At 36.3% G+C, this 20,571-nt stretch overlaps 1 protein-coding gene and 1 non-coding gene across 2 annotated transcripts in view; one reads left to right on the forward strand and one right to left on the reverse strand.

Annotated features, from left to right (window-relative positions):
- Window positions 1–20,571, reverse strand: part of gpp (DOT1 like histone lysine methyltransferase grappa) — a 126,277-nt gene that overhangs the window by 39,073 nt on the left and 66,633 nt on the right. The window contains exons 16-18 of the mRNA XM_089232775.1: window positions 6,127–6,270; window positions 3,625–3,747; window positions 345–1,560 (exon numbers count right to left, since the gene is read on the reverse strand). Coding sequence (XP_089088901.1) covers window positions 345–1,560; window positions 3,625–3,747; window positions 6,127–6,270 — 1,483 coding nt within the window. The remainder of the gene's footprint in view (window positions 1–344; window positions 1,561–3,624; window positions 3,748–6,126; window positions 6,271–20,571) is intronic.
- On the forward strand, window positions 4,666–4,739 carry TRNAT-GGU (transfer RNA threonine (anticodon GGU)). Its single transcript has one exon. It is a non-coding gene; the product is annotated as a tRNA-Thr (tRNA).

Raw genomic sequence — 20,571 nt, forward strand, 5'->3', positions numbered from 1 at the left:
GACAGGAGTAGCCTTCTCATTTACTAACATATGGCTAACAAAGGTATTTTTTATTATATTCACTAGGATATCACTTATTCTTCTTTGAAGAAAAAAAAAAATGTGGAAATAATTATGACTTTTCACATGAATTTCTAATAGGATAGGAACAAACAGAATTTTCTCTCAAAAAAAAAAACAACTTAGGAAAAAACAAAATTCTCTCAAAAATAATCTGACAAATTCCTCCAATATTCTTGATGCTCAACAAAACTTTGAAGAGCAATACCAAATGTCATTAGCAAAAGGTAACATTTTATGAAAATAAAAAATATTATAATATATACATTTCTTTAAAAACTTACTTTCATTAGAAACTTTGTGTCTGGAACTCCTTGAATGGTGATGACATTTGCATTCAACTTTGCTGGATTTTCCATGTGAACACTCTGTGCTTCTTTCAAATAAACCATTTTTTTGTTTTGAGTACTTTGCAAGAGAGATATATTCAGACTGCTTTCCAAAACTTCCCTGAACACTTGCATTAGAGAATTTAGACACTGATTTTCTTTGAGATGAATCATTAGCAGAAAAAAGCCCCACAGACTGATGATGTGATCGGCTTGAAATATTATCAGATACTCTATCATTTTTAACAGCAGAAAGACTCTGATTTTTATTAGCAGTTTTAACATCTAAAGACAAAATCCGACGAGCATTACTCAATTCATTGTTATTACATTTACTCTGCCTCTCTTGATGAATCGATGACTTAGAAAGAACTTCGTTTCTATAAGAAAAACTGCCACCACTTGAAATGTGCTGCGCTTTTCCATGACTTCTAGAAAGCATGGCTGACTGATTAGCAGACACACTTAAATTCAAAGAGTAACCATTCATTAATTCTGCTGATAGAACAGCAGCAGAATTTCCTGGAGGAGTCCTACTTGGACTTATAGGTGAATATGCTCCACTGGGTAAACTACTAGAAACTTCTGGATTAGAAACCTCTTTACGCACACCGTTTGTGCTAGTCATATGCTCTACATACATATTATTAGATCTAGACAATCCATTTCGTTCAGATTTATGTGTAACACCTTGTTTTAACTGCTTGGAGTCAGTAAATTCCTCCCGAATTTCACTAGAATGTTTTCTAACAAAATTATTCTGATGGTCTTTTTCCACTGGGGATGAATAAAGAGATGATAAAGTAGGAGTTTGCTTTTTTGATGTTTGTATAACTTCACAATTGAGTTTTCTTTCAGTATTTAAAGAATCTTCTGTTCTGTCTAGATCCGGGGGAGATGGATCTTTTAAAGCAGAAGCGATAATATTTTTTATTCTGTCTTCAAAATCGGGTAGAATAATACTGTTTTGAATGCTTGGATGACGAGCTGGTGAAAATTTTGTTCTAATAAAAAATTGGCTTTTCAAAGAATCTGGCATGTTTCTTCTTGAGCAATTTGATGACTTTTTGAATGAATTTCTTGTCGGTAAATCCGTCTGAAATTCCACTTTTTTAACTTTATATTTTAATTTTTCTGCTTGTCTTTGGGGTACGAATTCGTTCTCCATTCTCTGTAAAATAAAACAAATCAGTATAATATAAAAGCATATAAATATCTGTGCAAGATATTTATGAAATATACATTCTATAAGTTAACAGCCTTAAATTTGCATTGGCTGAAATCGTCATTGATTTTTACAAATCAATTACAGTGAAACCTTGCTACGATGATACTCGATACCACGACAAATCCTTTTACTATGATATTTTCTCAAATCTCGTTTGAAATTACCTATAGTCTAATTCAAAAATACTCGATACAAGGATATCCTTTATTACGATAAATCCCTCTATAATGATATTTTAGTATATCTTACTCCTAAGTGGCTTCAGTATATTTTTGAACTCATCACCTATTTTTCTTCTTCTGAGGACATCTAACATCAATATTTTGCACCACCTGATCAATCATTGAAAATAATAATACTAATGCGGGTATTGCTCCTTTCTGTGCAGCGCACAAAAATCTGATACAGTAAAATGATGCTATGAAAAATAGCCATCTAAACCAAATAGAGATAGGACTACTCAAAACAGAATGTTGACATTACAGAGATGCTGCTCCACTATAATTTACCTGGGTCGTGGGATACTCACAAAAGGGTCCTTTACAGGATTGGTAAAAAAACACAAAAAAAAGTTTTTTAACTCACTTTTTTTTTGGTTTTTTTACACTAAAAACAGCGCATTTATACTAAAACAATAAAATTTCTGAAAAATCAAACTCCTAATAATTAATTAAAATAGAATGTTTATTAATGTAATTAACATTTTTCCAATATTAGTTAATCTATAAATACTTTTATAGATTAACATAGATTTATATAAAATTTTCTTACATTTTAACAAAACCTTTGCAATTTAATCTTATTTTTAGAAGCAAAAAAAGCATATAATCATATTAACTTGCTAAAATCGTAACAGTTGGCAGGTATGCACCATTCTGAGAAAAAACAAGCAACAGCATTCTTTTAAGGAAACTATCAAAAGGTTTCTGTCCCTCAAAACAGGGATTTTTTTTTTAATTATGGAAAAAATTCAGGAGATTCAAGTACTTTTTTGGAGAACAGTAGATAAAAATTTTCACAACTTTTCCTATATTAATAAGATCAAATATATTTTAAGGGAGGGAATCTTAACATTAATAACATTGTATCCAGGTGTGTAATAATCTCTGCTGACCTTTGCTGGAACCTCCATGTCAACCACATCTTTCAAAAATATTTTCTCAAGTTTTTCTTTCGTTGCAGAAATCTGAAACAATTTCATCTGTGACTTTCAAAACCTCTGCTTCCATATATATATTCTTCCTATTTTTTTTCTATGCACGTGAAATTTTATACCATTATACCTTCACTAATATTGATATGCTGCAAACCATACAAAATAAATCCCCCTTCCCCTGTTTCATTTTAAATTACTGGTCTTCCATCTCTAGTACAGAACTAAAGTATCAACTCAATATTTAAACTCTCTTCATTCATAGACCTATTTTTCAATTAACTTTGCTTTCCAAAATTCTCTATGGTATTTATAATATAGACAGTTCTCACATTTTATTGAAATCTACATATTTTTCAGAGACTTGACCATCCCTGAAAAAAAATTGAAACTTATTTTTGCATCTACTGCCCGATTTCAATTTAGCTTCTTTCCTCAATTAATAATCAACTGGGAGAACCTTTCAACCAATATTAACAAAAGTTCAAATATTTCTGATTTTATCTATTATGTAAAACATCACTTGTATTAAATTTTGCTCTTAATCTTATTGGCCACCGGATATTGAATAGATGAGGTCAAAATTTGAAAGCCTCTCAAAAAACTGAGTTGGTAGCCAGCGCCTTGCCTGGCCCAAGAATGGGCCAGAAGGGGCATAAATGCAAATTCTTGCACAGAGCACAGGAATGGTTAATTACGGCACTGTTGGTAGCTATATAAAAGCCTGCATGGCAGTAAAAAGTGGATACAATATTTAAACCTTCAAAATTGGTTATGTTATGAAAAAAAAAGCATGTCAAACTTGTACATTTTCTACTGAGAAGACATTCAGGCATTGGAAAAAAATGAAATACCTTTTGTTTTATGCCTCTCAGAGCTAGTAATTTGAAATGTTCTGTTTCCAAGTACTGCACTTCTGAAGTTAGAGACTTCACCTGTGATTGTAGCATTTTATGGTCATATACTATCTTTTTAGCCTGGAACAATGAAAAAGACTATAAATGAGTGAAACTTATTTATAAATATAATGCATTATTATTACGTGATACATTCAATGTTAGTGTGTAGCTATTTTATAATTCAAAAGACAGAGATGCATTGTAAAATGATTTTATATTATTTCTACTTAATGTATTAAGGGGCGCATAGACAAGATATCTTGTCTTCTTAAAAGCCTCTTATTTTATCATTGATAAGCCTAGATATTTTGTAAAATTTATTTCGTAATGGAGCACTTTTTCCTATACCTTTTACTTCGCACCTTCTGAAAATCAAAAGAAAGCCCACTTCACCGAAAAAGATATCACGCTTTATACAAGTTTAATGATTTCAACTATACTGTGGAAAGGGTTTAAGTATCATTTTTACCCACCTATGTGATGGGTGTTTTTTCTCCCCCAAATTTCAATCTTCAAAATCGAAGGAGGAATTTTTCAACACAACAGAAAAATTTCTCCTATTACAATGTTGATCATATCTGCATTCAGATGATATATTTCAAGGAGTCTGATGTCCATTAATCATTGAAATGAATTAATGAATTTTGTAATGGTTTTTTGAGGAGTGAAATTCCAAATTCAGAAGTCAGGACATAGCCATAAATAAATCTTCAAAGAGCCACCTGAAAAGAGTGTACAATCAGCTGCAGAAGCTCACACATGCCTTCTGCCAATGAGACTCAACGTTAATCAGTCTTCTTTTCCGTCATGTTTGTGGCTTTGTACCGTGAAGAAGTTTTTTCCATGGAGAAAATTTTCACCTTTAAGGGGGTGTATTTGGCCCATTCAATGCATTATTTATGTTTCCAAAGTCATTTAAAAAAATTACGGTATTCAATATTGTGCGTGTGCCTTCCTAGAATCACAGTGCGTGAAATTAGGAAGGCAGATTCATATGTCTCCAGTGGTGTAGATGGTAGCATGCTTGCCTGGTATGCAAGAGGGCCTGGGTTCAAGTCCCGGCGGAGACGTGATGACTTTTCTTTCCGAGCTCACCTCAGCATAATATCCGGAAAATAACTGTTTCCTTGATTCAATATTTATTTTTCAAAATGATAGGCTCACTCATATTTATAGAACTTGACTCTTATGTAAAGTGATTTACAGTTCATACTATATTCTGTCTGAAAAAGATAGACAATTTGTAAATGTTGATACAATCAAATGTCTCTTTCTTAAAAAATCTATATCACGAAAAATTAAAAAAAAAAAAAATCCAGCATTTACTGTATCAACGCATTTTCACCTCTTTGTCTCAAAGTATTTTTTTTCAAAGTAAATTTTTTGAAAACCTCTCAAAGACCAAACCATGATGGTAAAAAGAAAATATGAAAACTTTTCCTTCCCATAAATCTTGCTTTTTTTCCAGAAGAGAAACCGATATGAACATTTATAATATTCGTGATAGTAATACAACTTACTGTGATGATGATGATCGTGTAAATCATAGATGGATACTACCATTGAATGGAGGTGGGATGCATTTACTTAAAAAGTGTAGTGGCATAGGCAAATGGTCAGGGCTCCTCTTTCTCCATGTAATGTTTTCTTGAACTCAAATGAATATGTATTTTACATTTCTTAAAATAATGATATTTTTTTGGCAAAACATTTTTTTTCCAGTAGTCACTAATGCAGTAAGGGCAAAACCCAATTATTACCAGAAGCATGTGTGAACATTTGGCCAAATGAGGGTATAGTCATTAAAAAACAAGAATAGACTATAGATATGTCATATCACATGACATTGAACAATTCAATTTTTTTCCAAAAGTAAAGCTGTGCCATTTATGATCACACAAAATCTTCATTTGGCATCTTCCCAGTGCTATTTAAGCATCATATAGGATTGATTCCAGAGAAAAGATTGCAAAACACTGAGGGTATGGCTGAAACAACATGACAACATGAATGAATGAACGCCAGAACTTTGCCACTGGACTTACAACATGACAAAAACAGATTTGCACAAAGAAAACATACTATAAACCACAAAAAATTATTTGTTTCTCCCAACAAAAAAAATTAGATTCTCTTTCTGAAAAGTAATACAAAGTCTAATTTAACAGTGATCAATCGTATTTACTCAAATCTAACAGACATTTTCCCTCAAAACTGAATTTGTTCAACTGAGTGCATTAGAATCTGAAGCAATGTCAAGAAAAGTGCTTGCTAGATTCAGGGAAACATTTGATTTGATTAAATATGGTAACAACTGAAGTCTTGAAATCATACTTGTGCGATTGATTTTGCTGTTATTTGAAATTCGTCATCTGCTTCATTCATGGATTTAAAAAAATGTATTGCAAAAGTTCTGAGTTGCTTAGGGCCGGGACAGGAAATGCATTTCAACTTTACCTTAGAGAGTAATTCTTCTGGACAATCAATGCGATAGCCTAGGTCAGCAACTCTTCGTTTTAAATGAATGACACCATCAGCTTTCAGATTCTTGATTGACTTTTCCAATTGAAGAGCATGCCGATTCAAAAGTACATTACGTTCCTAAAAAAATTACAATTAGAAACATCTTAGATCATGGTTCATACTCTTTGAAAGTAAAAAAAAATTCAAGGACTATTCAAGCAATTTTCCGGGTAAAATTAAAAAATTCAAGGACTATTCAAGCAATTTTCCAGGAAAAATTAAAGGCCATTCATATCGTGGTTGATAAAAAATCATGATTTTTTTTCAAAAAATGATATTAATTGGATTTTTAAAATTCATATTCAACACATTTACTCATTTTTTTTTCCAAGTTTGAAATGCTAAAAAATATATATAATTTTAACAATTATTGTTTTCATTTCACCTTGCAGACAATGTGAAGTTTTAAAGGTCTTGCTTTAAAAAAAAATTATCATTGTACTTTAGTATACAAATAACATTAAAGCAGAAATCATTCTATGTTTGAAAATGTTTTGAAATTTGCCTTTGATAAAAAAAATCAGGAAAAATGTAGTCATATATTGTTCTGGATAATGTGTCACAAGTTTTTGAAATGATCAGAGGATGAACAATTTGCAGATGTCACAGATTTATTCTCAGGAAACTTATTCACAACGGTGAACTACAAATAAGAATCTCGCATTGAGTCCAACTACTCTGACCACTCTTTTATGATCACATCACTTTTTATAGGTATGGTAGAAGCTTCGAGAAAAAGAAGATTCCAGAAAACTCTCCATTTCACAGTTTCCAATTGGCGGTGCCACCAGACGGGTAGAAAACCAATGTTTCAGAAGAATCTGGATGTTTCCCGTCATACCCTCGCATTTCTCATTTGGCAACAGGACATTGTCAAGTCTGTAAATTTTGGGGGTTCTCAACAAAATGTGCTATTGATAATTTCCATAACACTGCCCCTTCTTTTAAAATTGTTTCCACAATTCAATCTTCAAGTCGGCAGGTCATACTTTGTCACTCACTGTGGCAGGGAGTCAGTCTGTTAAGGTGGAATACCTCACAATTTGACGATGGAGTCCTTTGAATCTGAATTACCACATCATTAAGTTTTTTCATGACTGGGGGTCCTTTCCAAGATGTCTGCAGTTTCAGGCGAAGTCCTTCCCGCCGCTTTGCATCATAGCGGTTCTTCATCTTTTTGGAGCCAATGTTGATCCTGTCTCTGGTGATTTGATGCATATCCCCAAGGTGTTCCTGGAGACCCTCAAGATATTCTTCTGGTGGAAGAGGAGCATCTGGCGATTGTCCAAACAGCAGGTCACCCGGCAGCCGAAGATCTCGTCCCATGAGCATCTGTGCTGGTGAAAATCTGGTTCTCTCATGAATGGCAGTTCAGTAGGCCAGCAGGGAAAGCGGCAACCAAGCATCTAGCTGTGTCCGTGTTTCATAAAGTGCAACATGCCTATTTTTAATAGGGCATTTGATTCCCAATCTTGTTGGTTCTGCAACACAAAGAGCGAGATGTGGTTCATGTGTGATGGTTCTGTTGAATCTCTCAACCACCCTGTCAGGTTCTGCATGAAACGGAATAGTTTGTGTCTTCTTCATTCCTAGAGGCTTGCACATACCACCGAAAACTGCTGAAGTGAAGTTCCTTCCCTGGTCGGAATGGATTAGCATAGGGACTTTGAATCGAGACACCCAATTTTGCGCTAAAACTTCAGCCAGTGTCACTGCTTCTTGATCAGGAATGGGATACGCTTTTGGCCACTTGCTGAAATAGTCCATCACCACATGTATGTACTTGTGGCCATCATGAGTTGTGGGTAATGGTCCGAGGATGTCCAAGGCGATTCTCTCAAACGGCCCACCAACGTTGTAGTGTTGAAAGCGGGCCCAGTTGCGTCTCGGAGGACCTTTGTGAGCGCACATTTTTTGTACCATTTTTCCACATCGGTCCTGGACATGTCCCAGTAGAATCGTTCACAGACTTTCTGGAGTCTTAGTTATGCCGAAATGTACACTGGTTGGGCTCCCATGCAACTCGTTCAAGACCTCTTTTACACACCCTCTGGGTAGAATGAGTTGCCATCTGAATGACCTTTCCATTCTCTGACTCTCATTTGTGGTAAAGCATGACATCTCTCATCTCCAGGGAGTGTTATAGCGCCCAGTATCTTTCGGCTGTCGGAATGGTAGAGGAGACATCTTGCCAAGTTTATTTCCGGTGGATTCCTTCAAGTCCATTGTTGGTCACATGTCAGGATCTTCTAGTTGGGCTTTCTGGGTGTTCTGGTCGCTCCAAAGAACATCACTTGATACTTGAGATGTTATCTGTCTCACTGTCGGGATGCTTGTCTTCCATGATGAAGGTTACCGTCAAGGTCCATGGGTTTGAATAAAGGGAAGAACATCAGAAATAAGTTCTTTACCTACCAAGTCTGGGACAACCACAGATAGATGGTGCCTTCATTTCCCACAAAACTTCCCTGGTTGAAAATTGTCGTATGGCGATATATGACCGGAGTTGCTGTGTGGTAAAGTAGTGTAATCATTTTGACAAATGAAACACTTTAATTTCTAGATCTTTACTTGAGAATTGTAAATATTGTTTATGCCTCTGTATGCCCTAAAAATACAAAAGATGACTGAATGCTATTGGGTATCAAAATCATAAAAACTAGAATAGGTCTATTTACCTAACTGCTTTGTTATGCAAACTGTTGTTTCACCTACACACAAAATGTGCACTATAATTTTGAAAGATGAATGCTAGTTACTGTCCATGACCATGTGAAGTAGTATACAAAATTATTATTTTTTCAACCAGGCAGAAGTTTTTAATGACTACTCTACTTGTAGAACCCTCAAATTAAGCAAATGAAAAATTACTAAACCACCAAATGGTCCACATACATCGCGCCCCCCAAATAAACTTAAAAACAATACAATTTCTGCTTTGGCAGAATCATTACTTGCAATCTACTACATTTATATTATTTTAAAACTGAAATGTAGGAAAATTAAGACAAAAACAAGTAGGACAAAAGTGGGACGTTTTACCAAAAAGTAGGACAGGTGGGAGCCCTGAATTTGACAAAGTGAGCTATGCTGGACTGTTTTCTTATATCAGTGGTTCCCAAACTGTGAGTAGCGACCACCTGGGAGTTTTGGCTAATGAAATAGAGGGTCTTAATGAAAGAGGGAATGCAAGTGTATTTCCGAAAAAAACCTGATTTTTTCAACTTTTAAAAACTTTTAAATTTTAAGTTGATTTGAATACAACAGCCCATAGAAACTGGACCTTAAAGGCTTAAGCCACATAAGCCCCCCCCTCCCGCAAAAGCATAAGTGGATACAGGTTGTTTCCCTAACCAGGTGGAGGTCCCAACTTCAAGGAGCAAATGTGAGCTGATCTCCCCATTAAAAAGTCTCGCAGCAGAGAGCAACAGGCCTACAATGATATAATTATTCATTCATTACACTTCACTCACTACACTATAAGTTGAGAAAAAAACTGATAGTTAAAACTCTTAAAAACTGATTGCAGATGGCAGCACTACACATAACACAAGCATTACACAGAAACAAACTTCACCTTGACGGAAGGTTCACTATATGTATGCACACAATCCAACATGTATGAATTCATTAGAAGTTCTGCAGATGAATATGGACCAGGTGCATGTCTGGTTTAGTAGTAGTAGTGAAAAAATGGGGGGCTGATGTCCACCTTCTGCCTATGCCAATAATTTTTTTATTGGGGAGGGGCGAAGAACGGCAATTGTCTTTATTGTTCTCCCCCGTATCCCCACCCATGGCTTCAACCAACTTGGCGAGATCACCCAAGCCCTCAGTAGATCACGAATATATTCAATGCAATCTATTCTTGCATACGCCTTTGCGGTTATATATATGATGTCTGGCAACCCCAGATCCTCACCCCTCATCAATGTTTTTGCCGTATCTGAGTTTCTTTGCCACCTAAAACAAAACTTTCCAAAGCAAGCTCCGTGAGAGCACCCACGCTCGTGGAAAATACGTCCTGCGAATGCAAAACTACTGAACACACTATTGATCAATATTAAGCCATGTGCACAACAGCTGCATGGCTCTGCAACGCATAGCACTAGTGGGCTCAAAACTGACCAAAAGATCCGAACGACGCTGAATGGAGCAAGGTGTAATTGTAATTGATCTAGCAGTTTGTTCAGTCGGTTCAACGATCATAGCAGACTGTCGAAATTGACAGTTTGCCGCCGGAATCAATGCACATTGCCAGACAGGGATGTGCATCAGAAGAAAACATCGTCTAAATAGAATATGCACGAATGAGGCCATTTCTTCACTGATTGTATTACAGCGTGCAGACAAACCGTATTGGCGAAGGTAAAATTAAAAATTCAAAGAAACATTTCTTATATACGAGAGCCAAAACCATTGTGTAAGGGTACAAACATAGTCCGGCCGATTTTCCAATTAGGAGGGAAGCACAGTAGGGGGGGCTGATAGGGTTCCAGCCTGGGGACACTAAATGAGATAATTCTGATTTTTGTTTTTTCACACTATAAATTCACTATACAGGGACCCCGTGAAAAATATTTGGCCTGAGCCCGCCAAAGATCTCAGCTTAGGGACCCTACTGCAGGATATGGGACCAGTAGTTCTTAACCTTTTGAATCCCTCGGCATGGCTGATTTATTTTTCTTGATTGGAAGGCCTGGGCATGTACAAGAGTAATCGGAAATAAATGGGTAAAAATGAAACAATAAACCACTCACGCCCTGGTTTTTCAGATGCCGGGGCTTGGCCGTTGAGAAACACTGCACTAGACCAACCAAGCACCCTTCCAAAGGACAGATTTAATATATTTTTTTTCTACTCAAATTTTTTGAAGTCCAATATTAGATGCTTGTTATTTGCTCTATCGTCATGCCTAGGCGTAGGTCTAGATCGCACGCTTGTCACCGTATTCCAGTGGTTCTCTTTTGTCAGCTGCCCCCCTTCCATAATTCATGGCTCATCAGAGGCTTCCCAAAAAGTTTGGCAGATATTTTCACCATATAAAAGAGAACCACTTCAAGGCATAAATAGGCGCACAAATCAATATTTTCAGCACACCACAACACTCCTAGGAGCCGCGACGCACACTTTTGGAAACACTGTGGCACTCCTTTAAATTTGGCTTAAATGTTATGACGCAACATGCAACACAATTAATGGCAATCTGATGTCTGTCTTCTCTTGAATGATCTTGTTCTGTCGCATGCGAATACTGTACGATTTCGTTGTTCACTATAGCTAGTCTGTAAATATTGCCACGATCAGAAATTAAAAAATTGTGCCGTTTCACCTGGCCTCCACAACAATGGAACTGACAGGGCTGCCCTAAAGCCTGGGATAATCACCATTATTGTTTTTCCATGTCATAAATTCACTGCAGAACCCCCACCCAGTTAAAACTCTGGCTTGAGGAAAAGATCCAATAGCCATGGTCCACAATGTGGGGGGAAGGTCATGTCCTTTCTACAGAAAACCAATATTGTTCCCATGAAGACTCCCTACTGCTGTGGTCTACATAGTAGTTCCCCTCCTCCTCTAGGAATTATCACGCTATCATGAGAACACTGCTTTAGGGGGAATATTACAGATGTTGAAAGGTCCAGAGAAGCAAAGAAAGAAAAGTTCTTTTTGTGTTCATCCCGTCTAAATAGCTTTCTTGCCTCACCCATATAATGTCTGCTCCAATGTAGGGTGGCTACACATTGACATTGTTCTTTTCTGTTGTTACTCACTCATCCATCTCTCCGGGGCAAAAAAAAGAATGAATAAAACCTGAGAGAGAAGAAAGAAATATTGAATGCCACAGCTTCTTCAAAGCCTGTGCCCTTCACTCAAATTTTGTGACTTCAGGACTTCTGTGGTCTTTCTCATCCCGTGACTTTTACGTGATGGTAGACACCCTGTCCATTTTTTAATCTGTGCTTTTCAAATAAAGAAAAAAAAACCTGTCTAGGTGCCATAGAAATGTAGCACATTCATGCTTAACCAATTATCCATGGGTCAAATGTGACCCCAGAGTCATCTGTTGTGGCCCACATTTTCAAACCTAATTTTTTAAAAATGAACTAAGCAACACACTTCTAGATCGTTCAAGAGACCTTGCAGCACAGTTTCAGGTCATTCAAGTGGCTCACCTAACATTTACAGATCACCGTGGCACAGTTCCAGATTACTCACCTGCAGTGCATTTACATGTCATTCAAGTGACCCATGGCACATTTACGTCATTCAAGTGGCCCGCGGCACATTCCCTGATCAGCAAATGTCACAGCTTATTTACAGATCACTGCAGCACAGTTCCAGAGCACTCAATCAACCCATGAAACTTTTAAAGATCACTCAAGTAACAAGTGCCACAGTTTCACATACTTTTAGTGTGCTGTGGCACATTCCCAGATCATTTAGGTGACCTGTGAAAAATTTACAGATCACCGCAGCACAGTTCCAGAGTACTCAATTGACCCAGACATATTTACAGGTCAGCTTAAGTGACCCAGGACACATTTCAAAACCAATGAAATGGCCCACTTTCTATTGATGTAACACTTCTTGGAGTTACATTACATCCGGAAGACACGGTGATTAGAAAATGACCATTGAATGCATATGTTCATGAATGTCTGTTTTTTTTCAAAGATGACGGCAGTCGTCAATAGTATAAATACCAACCTAACATGCCTTAAAACACACATGCTAACCCATGGCCCTCAGAGTTATCTCACGTGGCCCAGGACAAATAACAAAACCACACAAGTGGTCTACGAACAATCATCAAATCATTTAAGTGGGACTCATTTCTAGATTACTTCAGTGGCTTGCGGCACATATCCAGATTAGCTAAATGACCTCAAGCACATTTACAAATCACTTGAGCAACCCGCGGCAAACTCCCAGTTCACTTAAGTGGCACGTAGTTCAGTTGCAGATTACTTTAAGTGGTTGGAGGCACATTTACAGATCATTTGAGTGGTCTGCAGCATGCTTCGAGATCACTTGAGTGGCTGCCAGAACACAGATCATCTAATGGCCTGCGATACATTAACACTTTAAGCGGCCTGATGCATTTTTTATAGATTATTTTAGTGGCGCTCTTGACAAATTTCCAGACCACTCAAGTGGCCTGCTGTGTACTTCAGGTCATCCAGGTGACTAGCAGCACATTTCCAGATGACTCAAAAGGTCCACCACACACTTTCAGACAGGGTTGTTTGGTTTAAACCAAGTGTTTTTTTTCAAAAAATCAAATAAAAGTGGCCTAAATATAATTTTTTCCTTGAAAAATATCATCATTAGCCAAAATTTTTCATTTTTACCACATTTTATATTCTTGGGGTACATTTTGATGGTATATCTTTAAATGGCATAAGATGGTATACCGAAGCCAAAATTTCTCATTCTTACCACATTTTCTAACCTTTGGCTACATTCTAATGCTCTATATATCTTTAGCAAATTCATGAATAAGGATTGCATCACACATCTAAATGTAGCAGTGTATATCTCACAGGGTTTCTTTTTCCCTTCACAAAGAAGCAGCAAGAGACACCATAATGCTAGGGGCACAGGGGGTCCTATAATCCAATAAAGACACCAGCTGCCCCTAAAGGACAAAGGCTAGTGTACTAGTAGTTACATTACCTCACAGACATTTTAATTTTCTTTCCCATAAGAAGTAGCGCATCTCACACTGTATATGACCCATTCTTAATATTCAACAGTTTTTTTTTATACTTTCATGGTTAAGGCCAGTTACTCAAGGTTCTACTGTATAGTAGTAACAGATTTATGAAAAATAATCAGCTATATATATAGTGATTATAATTAAAGTTTTGATTCCAAAACTATACAATAAGAACAAATGGTCAGAATGACTTGAAAATTTGCATGGATACACCTGAAGCAATGGAAATTTCTTTCGCAAAAGAAAAAAAAAAGTGCAAAATATGCAAGTAGATGATGCTGTACTTGGCCAGCAGTATAATCTATTTTGTGCAACCACATCATTTCGGCACTTCCACAGCATCAGTGTGTGGATAGAAGAACTTCTATCAAGATGCACATTGCAATACCAGCAAAGCAGCTGCTGAAGGCCCATTTTGACAATAACAGGATGGCACGACACCTGGCTGGCCGTCAGTTCACGTGACTTTAACTCTTGCAACTTCAGGCTGTGGGGGTACCTCAAAATGTTATGAACAGTGGTCAGATTGCAAGCATATCCCCCTATATGTTAAAAGTTTCTCAGGAATATAAACGTGGGGGCACGTTTGGTTTAATAAAGGTGAATTGCAAGCACATCCACATCATGACCATGGCATCCTCTGATCTGTTGTTGAACAAGAATTTTTGTGCTTTCACCTTATAGGCAGAACACAGTGGACAACATATTTAACATTTCTTGAGTAAGTTATAGTTATTTGTTCAATTACTTCACTTTTTTGTGATGTTTCCATGAATTATGAAATCGTGTAATGCTATAATTAAGTTATCATTTTGCCATGACTGGCTATTGTTTCCATTCTGCAAGCAAATTTCCCATGTGTTGGATGAGGTCATTAATTTTATATTTTATAAGTATTTTTTAAGTATTTTTTTCCCCCTTTACTTAATAAAATTCCATTTCTTAAGGAATATTCATGTCAATTTTCAAGTCATTCTGACAATCATTCTTTTTTTACAGTGTTTTGAAATCAGAACCTTAATTATAATCACTCTGTATATCATAAATCATCGCTAATTAATCTGTATTATTTATGCTTCATTAAATACATTATATTCACCTAATTTCTATTATAGTTTTTGCAAAATAGCTTCCTAATTAAGCATACCGAAAGTAACTGGAGAAAACATCTTTATATTATATGATTAATAATATTGAAAGAATTAACAAACACAGTAATCCATTGAGTTAAGCAAAAAATAATTAAATCGCAAAAGCTGGTTTTTGTTAAAATGTAAGAAATATTTTTTGATTAATTAATATGGGAATAGTGTTAATTACATAATAAAAATTTTAGTTTAATTAATTGTTAGAAGTTTGAATGATTTTTCAGAAATTTTATTGTTTTTAACATCAATACTATTTAAAACAAAAAACCTGGCTCAAACCAAAAAAAACGTTTTTTTACCAACCCTACTTTCAGATCACCTGAATGACTCATGGAACGTTTCAACTTAACGCAACCCTTTGAAGAGTGTGGGACAGGCTACACTTAATTAAGCGATATAGAACTGCATCATAAGTTAATTGTTTGATCTGTAAATGTGCTGCAGGCCACTTAATTGAAGTAAGAATGCGCCACGAGCCACTTGAGTGATCTGGAAATATGCAGGTCATTTAAATGAAGTAAGAATGTGCCCGAACCACTTAATTTATCTGTAAGTGTAACAAGGTCACTTGAGGCAGGCAACATTTAGGCCATGGGTTGAACACATGAATGTTTTAAAATAAGGGGCCATTGAAGTATTACGTCAGCAAATTTTTAGACTTTCTTGATCTCTCTCCCCCCCCCCCCCCCGTCAGCAAAATTTCGTCAGCGTTCTGTCCCCTACTTCCTAACCCATATTGGTGGGATCAGAGACGTACGTGGGGGGAAGAGATCTGGGTTGAGGGGTCGTGGTCCCCCCCCCCAGATGATCAAAAATGTATTTTTTTATTGCAAAAAATATTTTTTTAAATAATTAAAATTTCGAAAGAAAATACTTTTATGTTATTATAATCAATTTCTGTTAATTTCAATGCTATTTGATGGCTAAGAACTCCAAAATTATCTTTAAGAAATTCATTGCTACCCTACCTCTAAGCCACATAGGTAACCCTTGATCTGCGGTAAACACTTGACCTGTGTGGACCAAATGTGGCCCTAGGGGTTATGTGGCCACTCCTTCTCAAATCCAATTTTGAAAAAAATTAACCAAGTGGCACATTTGCAGATCGCTTAAGTGACCCATGGCACAATTCCAGACCATTTAAGCAATCCAAGGCACATTTAGAGATCCCTTGAGTGACATGTGGTACAGTTTTAGAGCACTGGTGCAGCCACCAGTGTGGTTCTACATCACTTAAGTTATCCACGGCACATTTCCAGATTACTTAAGTGATCCGCAGCATAATCACGAATCACTTGTATGATATACTGCACAGGTCCAGAGCACTTGGATCCATTAAGTATTTACATATCACTAAAGTGGCTCTGTAAGAGACTCAATAGGGAGAATATTAGCTCAGGTGCCCACAAACTAGTGAAAAGTTTTACTTGCTTTTGGTGCACAGAATAAGATGCCATTAAGAACATTTTTATAAAGGGTTTTTTGGTTGATAACGAAACCATCATCAAAACCCCTCCTCCCCCTTGTCATCAAAAGTCAGCAAATCGGAAACCCCTATCAATGCTGACGTAATACTTGAATGACCCCTAACATAAAGACACTCAAAAGTTATTTTCTGAAGGGTAAAAAAACTGGGTTCAGCTAGCGGCTAATCGGCTCATCTTCCCCAACCTGTAAAACCAGACATGGCTCAGACTCGTTTTCTGTGACACAAGCAACTTGAATTACCTAGAAAAAAATAGCCCCGAATGTTTGGCGATTTAGCGCTCATTATTTGGTGGGGTTGACAATTTAGAACACGTCATTTGGCGAGATAGGTAATTTAGCACTCATTATTCAGCGACATTGGCAATTTATCACTCGATTATCTGCAACATTGACAATTTAACACTTGTTATTTGGCAGCATTGGCAATTTAGCACTCATTATTTGGTGGGATAGCCAATTTAATACTAATTACCTAAAAAAAAAATGAAATTCAGGTCTTCTCTCTCAACCTGATTTCAACTACTCCATAATGGTGACTTTTAGAATCAAAAACCAGTTGCAACAATGTTCGTACCCAAAGTTAAAAAACTAATTTTCAGCCCACCATCAATGCACAATCGCAGGTATCAAGAAAAGCTGGATAAGAGGCAATGGTTTTCTAGGATAAAATCGAGACAGGAATATCTGAAAATTGATTTTAAAAATATCTGTGACCTCTCTTATTTCGTGCCATTTTTCCATGACCTTTTTGTCATTTTGTTACTTTTCCATGATCATAGACACTCTGAATTTACCGATCAGCTTTTGCATTGCAACTCCTGATGGTGAAAGATACGATGAATTCTTCATTGCTGTTTTCGGGTCTAGGTCAATTTGTCGCAGCGGCAGTTCGTCGTGTTACAAACTTGTCGCGGTACAAATTTGTCGCAAGCTCATTTTGTCATGATACAAATTTGTCGCAGACTCATTTCGTCGCGGTACAAATTCGTCGCAGGCTCATTCCGTCACGGTACAAATTTGTCACAGACTCATTTCGTCATGATTAATTTATATTTATTTATCGCTCATTTCGTACAAATTTTTCACAGAATCATTTCGGCGCTGTATTGTCAATTCGTTGCGACAAATTTGAATTGCTTTAAAATTCATATGTTTGTTGTGATCTTATAAATTGGGTAGTTGCTTTAGGCATAAAACATGGAACTAATTTTTTTTTCTCATTTATTGGAAATGTTCCCCCCTTCCTATCTGTTTTAATTTTTAACAAATGAAGGAAAGTAGTCATTGAAGTCATCGAGGGACATTGGAATGTACACCGAAATAATAAATTGGGATCCAATAAATTTTTAAAATTTTTGATGGGATTTCCATTTCTCGCAGTGAGGGGCGTTGGGGGGGTGCACATCGAGATAATAAATTGCGATCAATGTGGCCACGCAGCACGATTTCCGTAATTCACTATTAAATGTATCCATGCAGAGAATATATCTTCAAGGAATTTTTATGACAATGTATCCAAGTTTTATGTGTAACAGCTGCGAAAAGTCTTATTTTCAAATTATTTTTTTGCAATGCAATGTACATTTCAAATCACTTTGCATTAATTATCACACCAAAATAATATTCAAACACTCCGACCATAGGCACCAGAAACTGGGGGCTGATGTCATTTGAGGCCCCCCCCCCCGCAACTCCGATAACTTATGAATATACTATGCGATGCACCATTTCGCCTCCTGAGTACGGGTTTGAGTCCCTTATAAACGGAATGAATGGCGATTTTAAGCCCCCTCTCATCAATGTTTCCTTCATGTCAGCACCTTTGACTGGCCAAGGATGCTGGAAGTTTTGGAACTTGTGGGTTCTTGTCTTGATCTTGAAGTAGGAAATTTTGATTTCTGAATCATACCCATTCCATAAGTACCCTGGGCACCCACAGCATCCCTGTCTTTGACACCACTGCAAATGTCAATCGATTTTTGATTTTTTTTTCAACTCTAAAGTAACAACTCTCGAGTAAAAAGAACGAAATCAGACTTTTAATTAGTCCATGGTATGTAACTTCATGTACATGACACTCATACGGCTCCAGTCAACGATTAGTAAAAATTTCTTCTTACAATACAAGTGAATTAACATTAACAGACAATGTAAGATTATATTCAGAAGTATATTTCCTAATTGGGGAGGGGGTATGCAGGCTCTATCCCCAGATTACAAGTTCAAGTGAAAGGGCGTAACCAAAATTAAGTAATTGGTGATGAAGAACATGAATTAGAAAGGAAGAAGGGAGGCAAGGTTTGAATAGCCCACGGGTGGGAAAACTATAAATCTGCCTCTGATTATAGCCTACATTTATTAGGATAATTTTAATTTTAAAAACAATTTGTATCGTACATATAAAAACACTCCACAATATCTAAACCTTTATTTATTTCAATTTAAATTGAATTCAAACAATTTAATTTAAAAAGTACTTCATTATTTTTTGTCATCTGTATAATCTGTACCTCTAAGATACAACAAAAAACTCAAATAAAGAAAATTGATAATAGGCTAATTTATTCAATTGCATTAAAAGTTTTTCTAATTTCAGAACATGAATTATGGGGGAAAAACTTTTAAACACACACGCAAACCAACATATCATTTCCACTTTCGGTTTTGCAATATTCCATGTTTTTGCCAACAGAAATATGTAGACCAAGCACACCAACCTTGTACCAAAAGCTTAGACGCTAATGGAAACTATGAGAAAATATTCAAACAAGCCAGCCAAAGATATGTGACTGAATATAAACATAAGATTAATGGTTATATTATATCTATGCGACTGACCCATAGTCATCTTTCTTATTGGTGATTACATTGCCTTTGTCGGTGCTCATCCTGTGGGCATTATGAAAACTTTATCGAATCATCATTCATAAGCACTGTTCATTTCTACCCTTGATCTGCGCCCAACTCCCTAAGCGGGAAGTGCTGCTTATACGGTGGAAATTAAATATTAATTTAATTGAATTATTAATTAATTAAATATTTCAGGTTCTTATGGAGATACTATAATGGTAAATGTTGGTGACTCTCAGAGGGGGGAGGGAGAAACTCTCGAGCCCATGGGGCAGATAGAAATTTACAGTTAAAGATAGGCTCACTGTAATTTGGGGAATATCATACAAACCAAAATTTTTCCACATGATATTGAAATTTTATCACAGCGAAAATCAATTATTTAACATTTCAAATTTTTATAACTGAATTTTCAAATATAGTTAAATTTTTAAATGTAATTGATATTGTAATTTTAATTTCGATGACATTTGCACATTGACAAAAAATAATTATTTTCAGTTAACTGCGCGTACACTTTTGTTCATGTTTTTACTTCACGTGTAAGACAAAAACCTACATACAAGCTTGCGTGGAACATGTACAGTGAAGATTCGACGGTTCAACGAATTGATTCTGCGCTATAATATATAAATTGACGTCATGACGGATTGACATGGCGGCAAACTTGTACAGCTACGAATTGTAGCTGTGACAAATTTGTACCACGACGAATTGACATGGCGGCAAACTTGTACAGTTACGAATTGTAGCTGTGACAAATTTGTACCACGACGAATTGACACTGCAACGAACTTGTACCGTGATGAATTGGCACTGCGACGAATTTGTACCGTGACAAATTGAGGCGTGACAAGTTGAGTGCGACAAATTGACCGGCTACGGCTGTTTTCCAGTGTGATAATACGTTCTTTTGCAAACTTTCCGTTCTATTAAAGGATACACAAATTTTTCATTAACTACAACCAGTCAGCGAAAATCAATGCAATTTTGAAAATAACGCAAGGAACGTATAAATCAAAGAAGTCAACTTTTTTTTTTGAAAAAAATAGCAGAAAATAGTGATTGAAGGGTATTTTCGTTGTGCTGCGGATGAGTGGCAATTGGCATATAGTTTGACCTCATTTTATACGTCGTCAGAACCCCAAGCGCCAAATCTTGGGGGAGGGG

This window comes from Pholcus phalangioides, unplaced genomic scaffold, assembly GCF_987345545.1.
Source record: "Pholcus phalangioides strain wild (caught in Gottingen) unplaced genomic scaffold, Ppha-v1.0 ptg000007l_1, whole genome shotgun sequence".
Taxonomy (NCBI): domain Eukaryota; kingdom Metazoa; phylum Arthropoda; class Arachnida; order Araneae; family Pholcidae; genus Pholcus; species Pholcus phalangioides.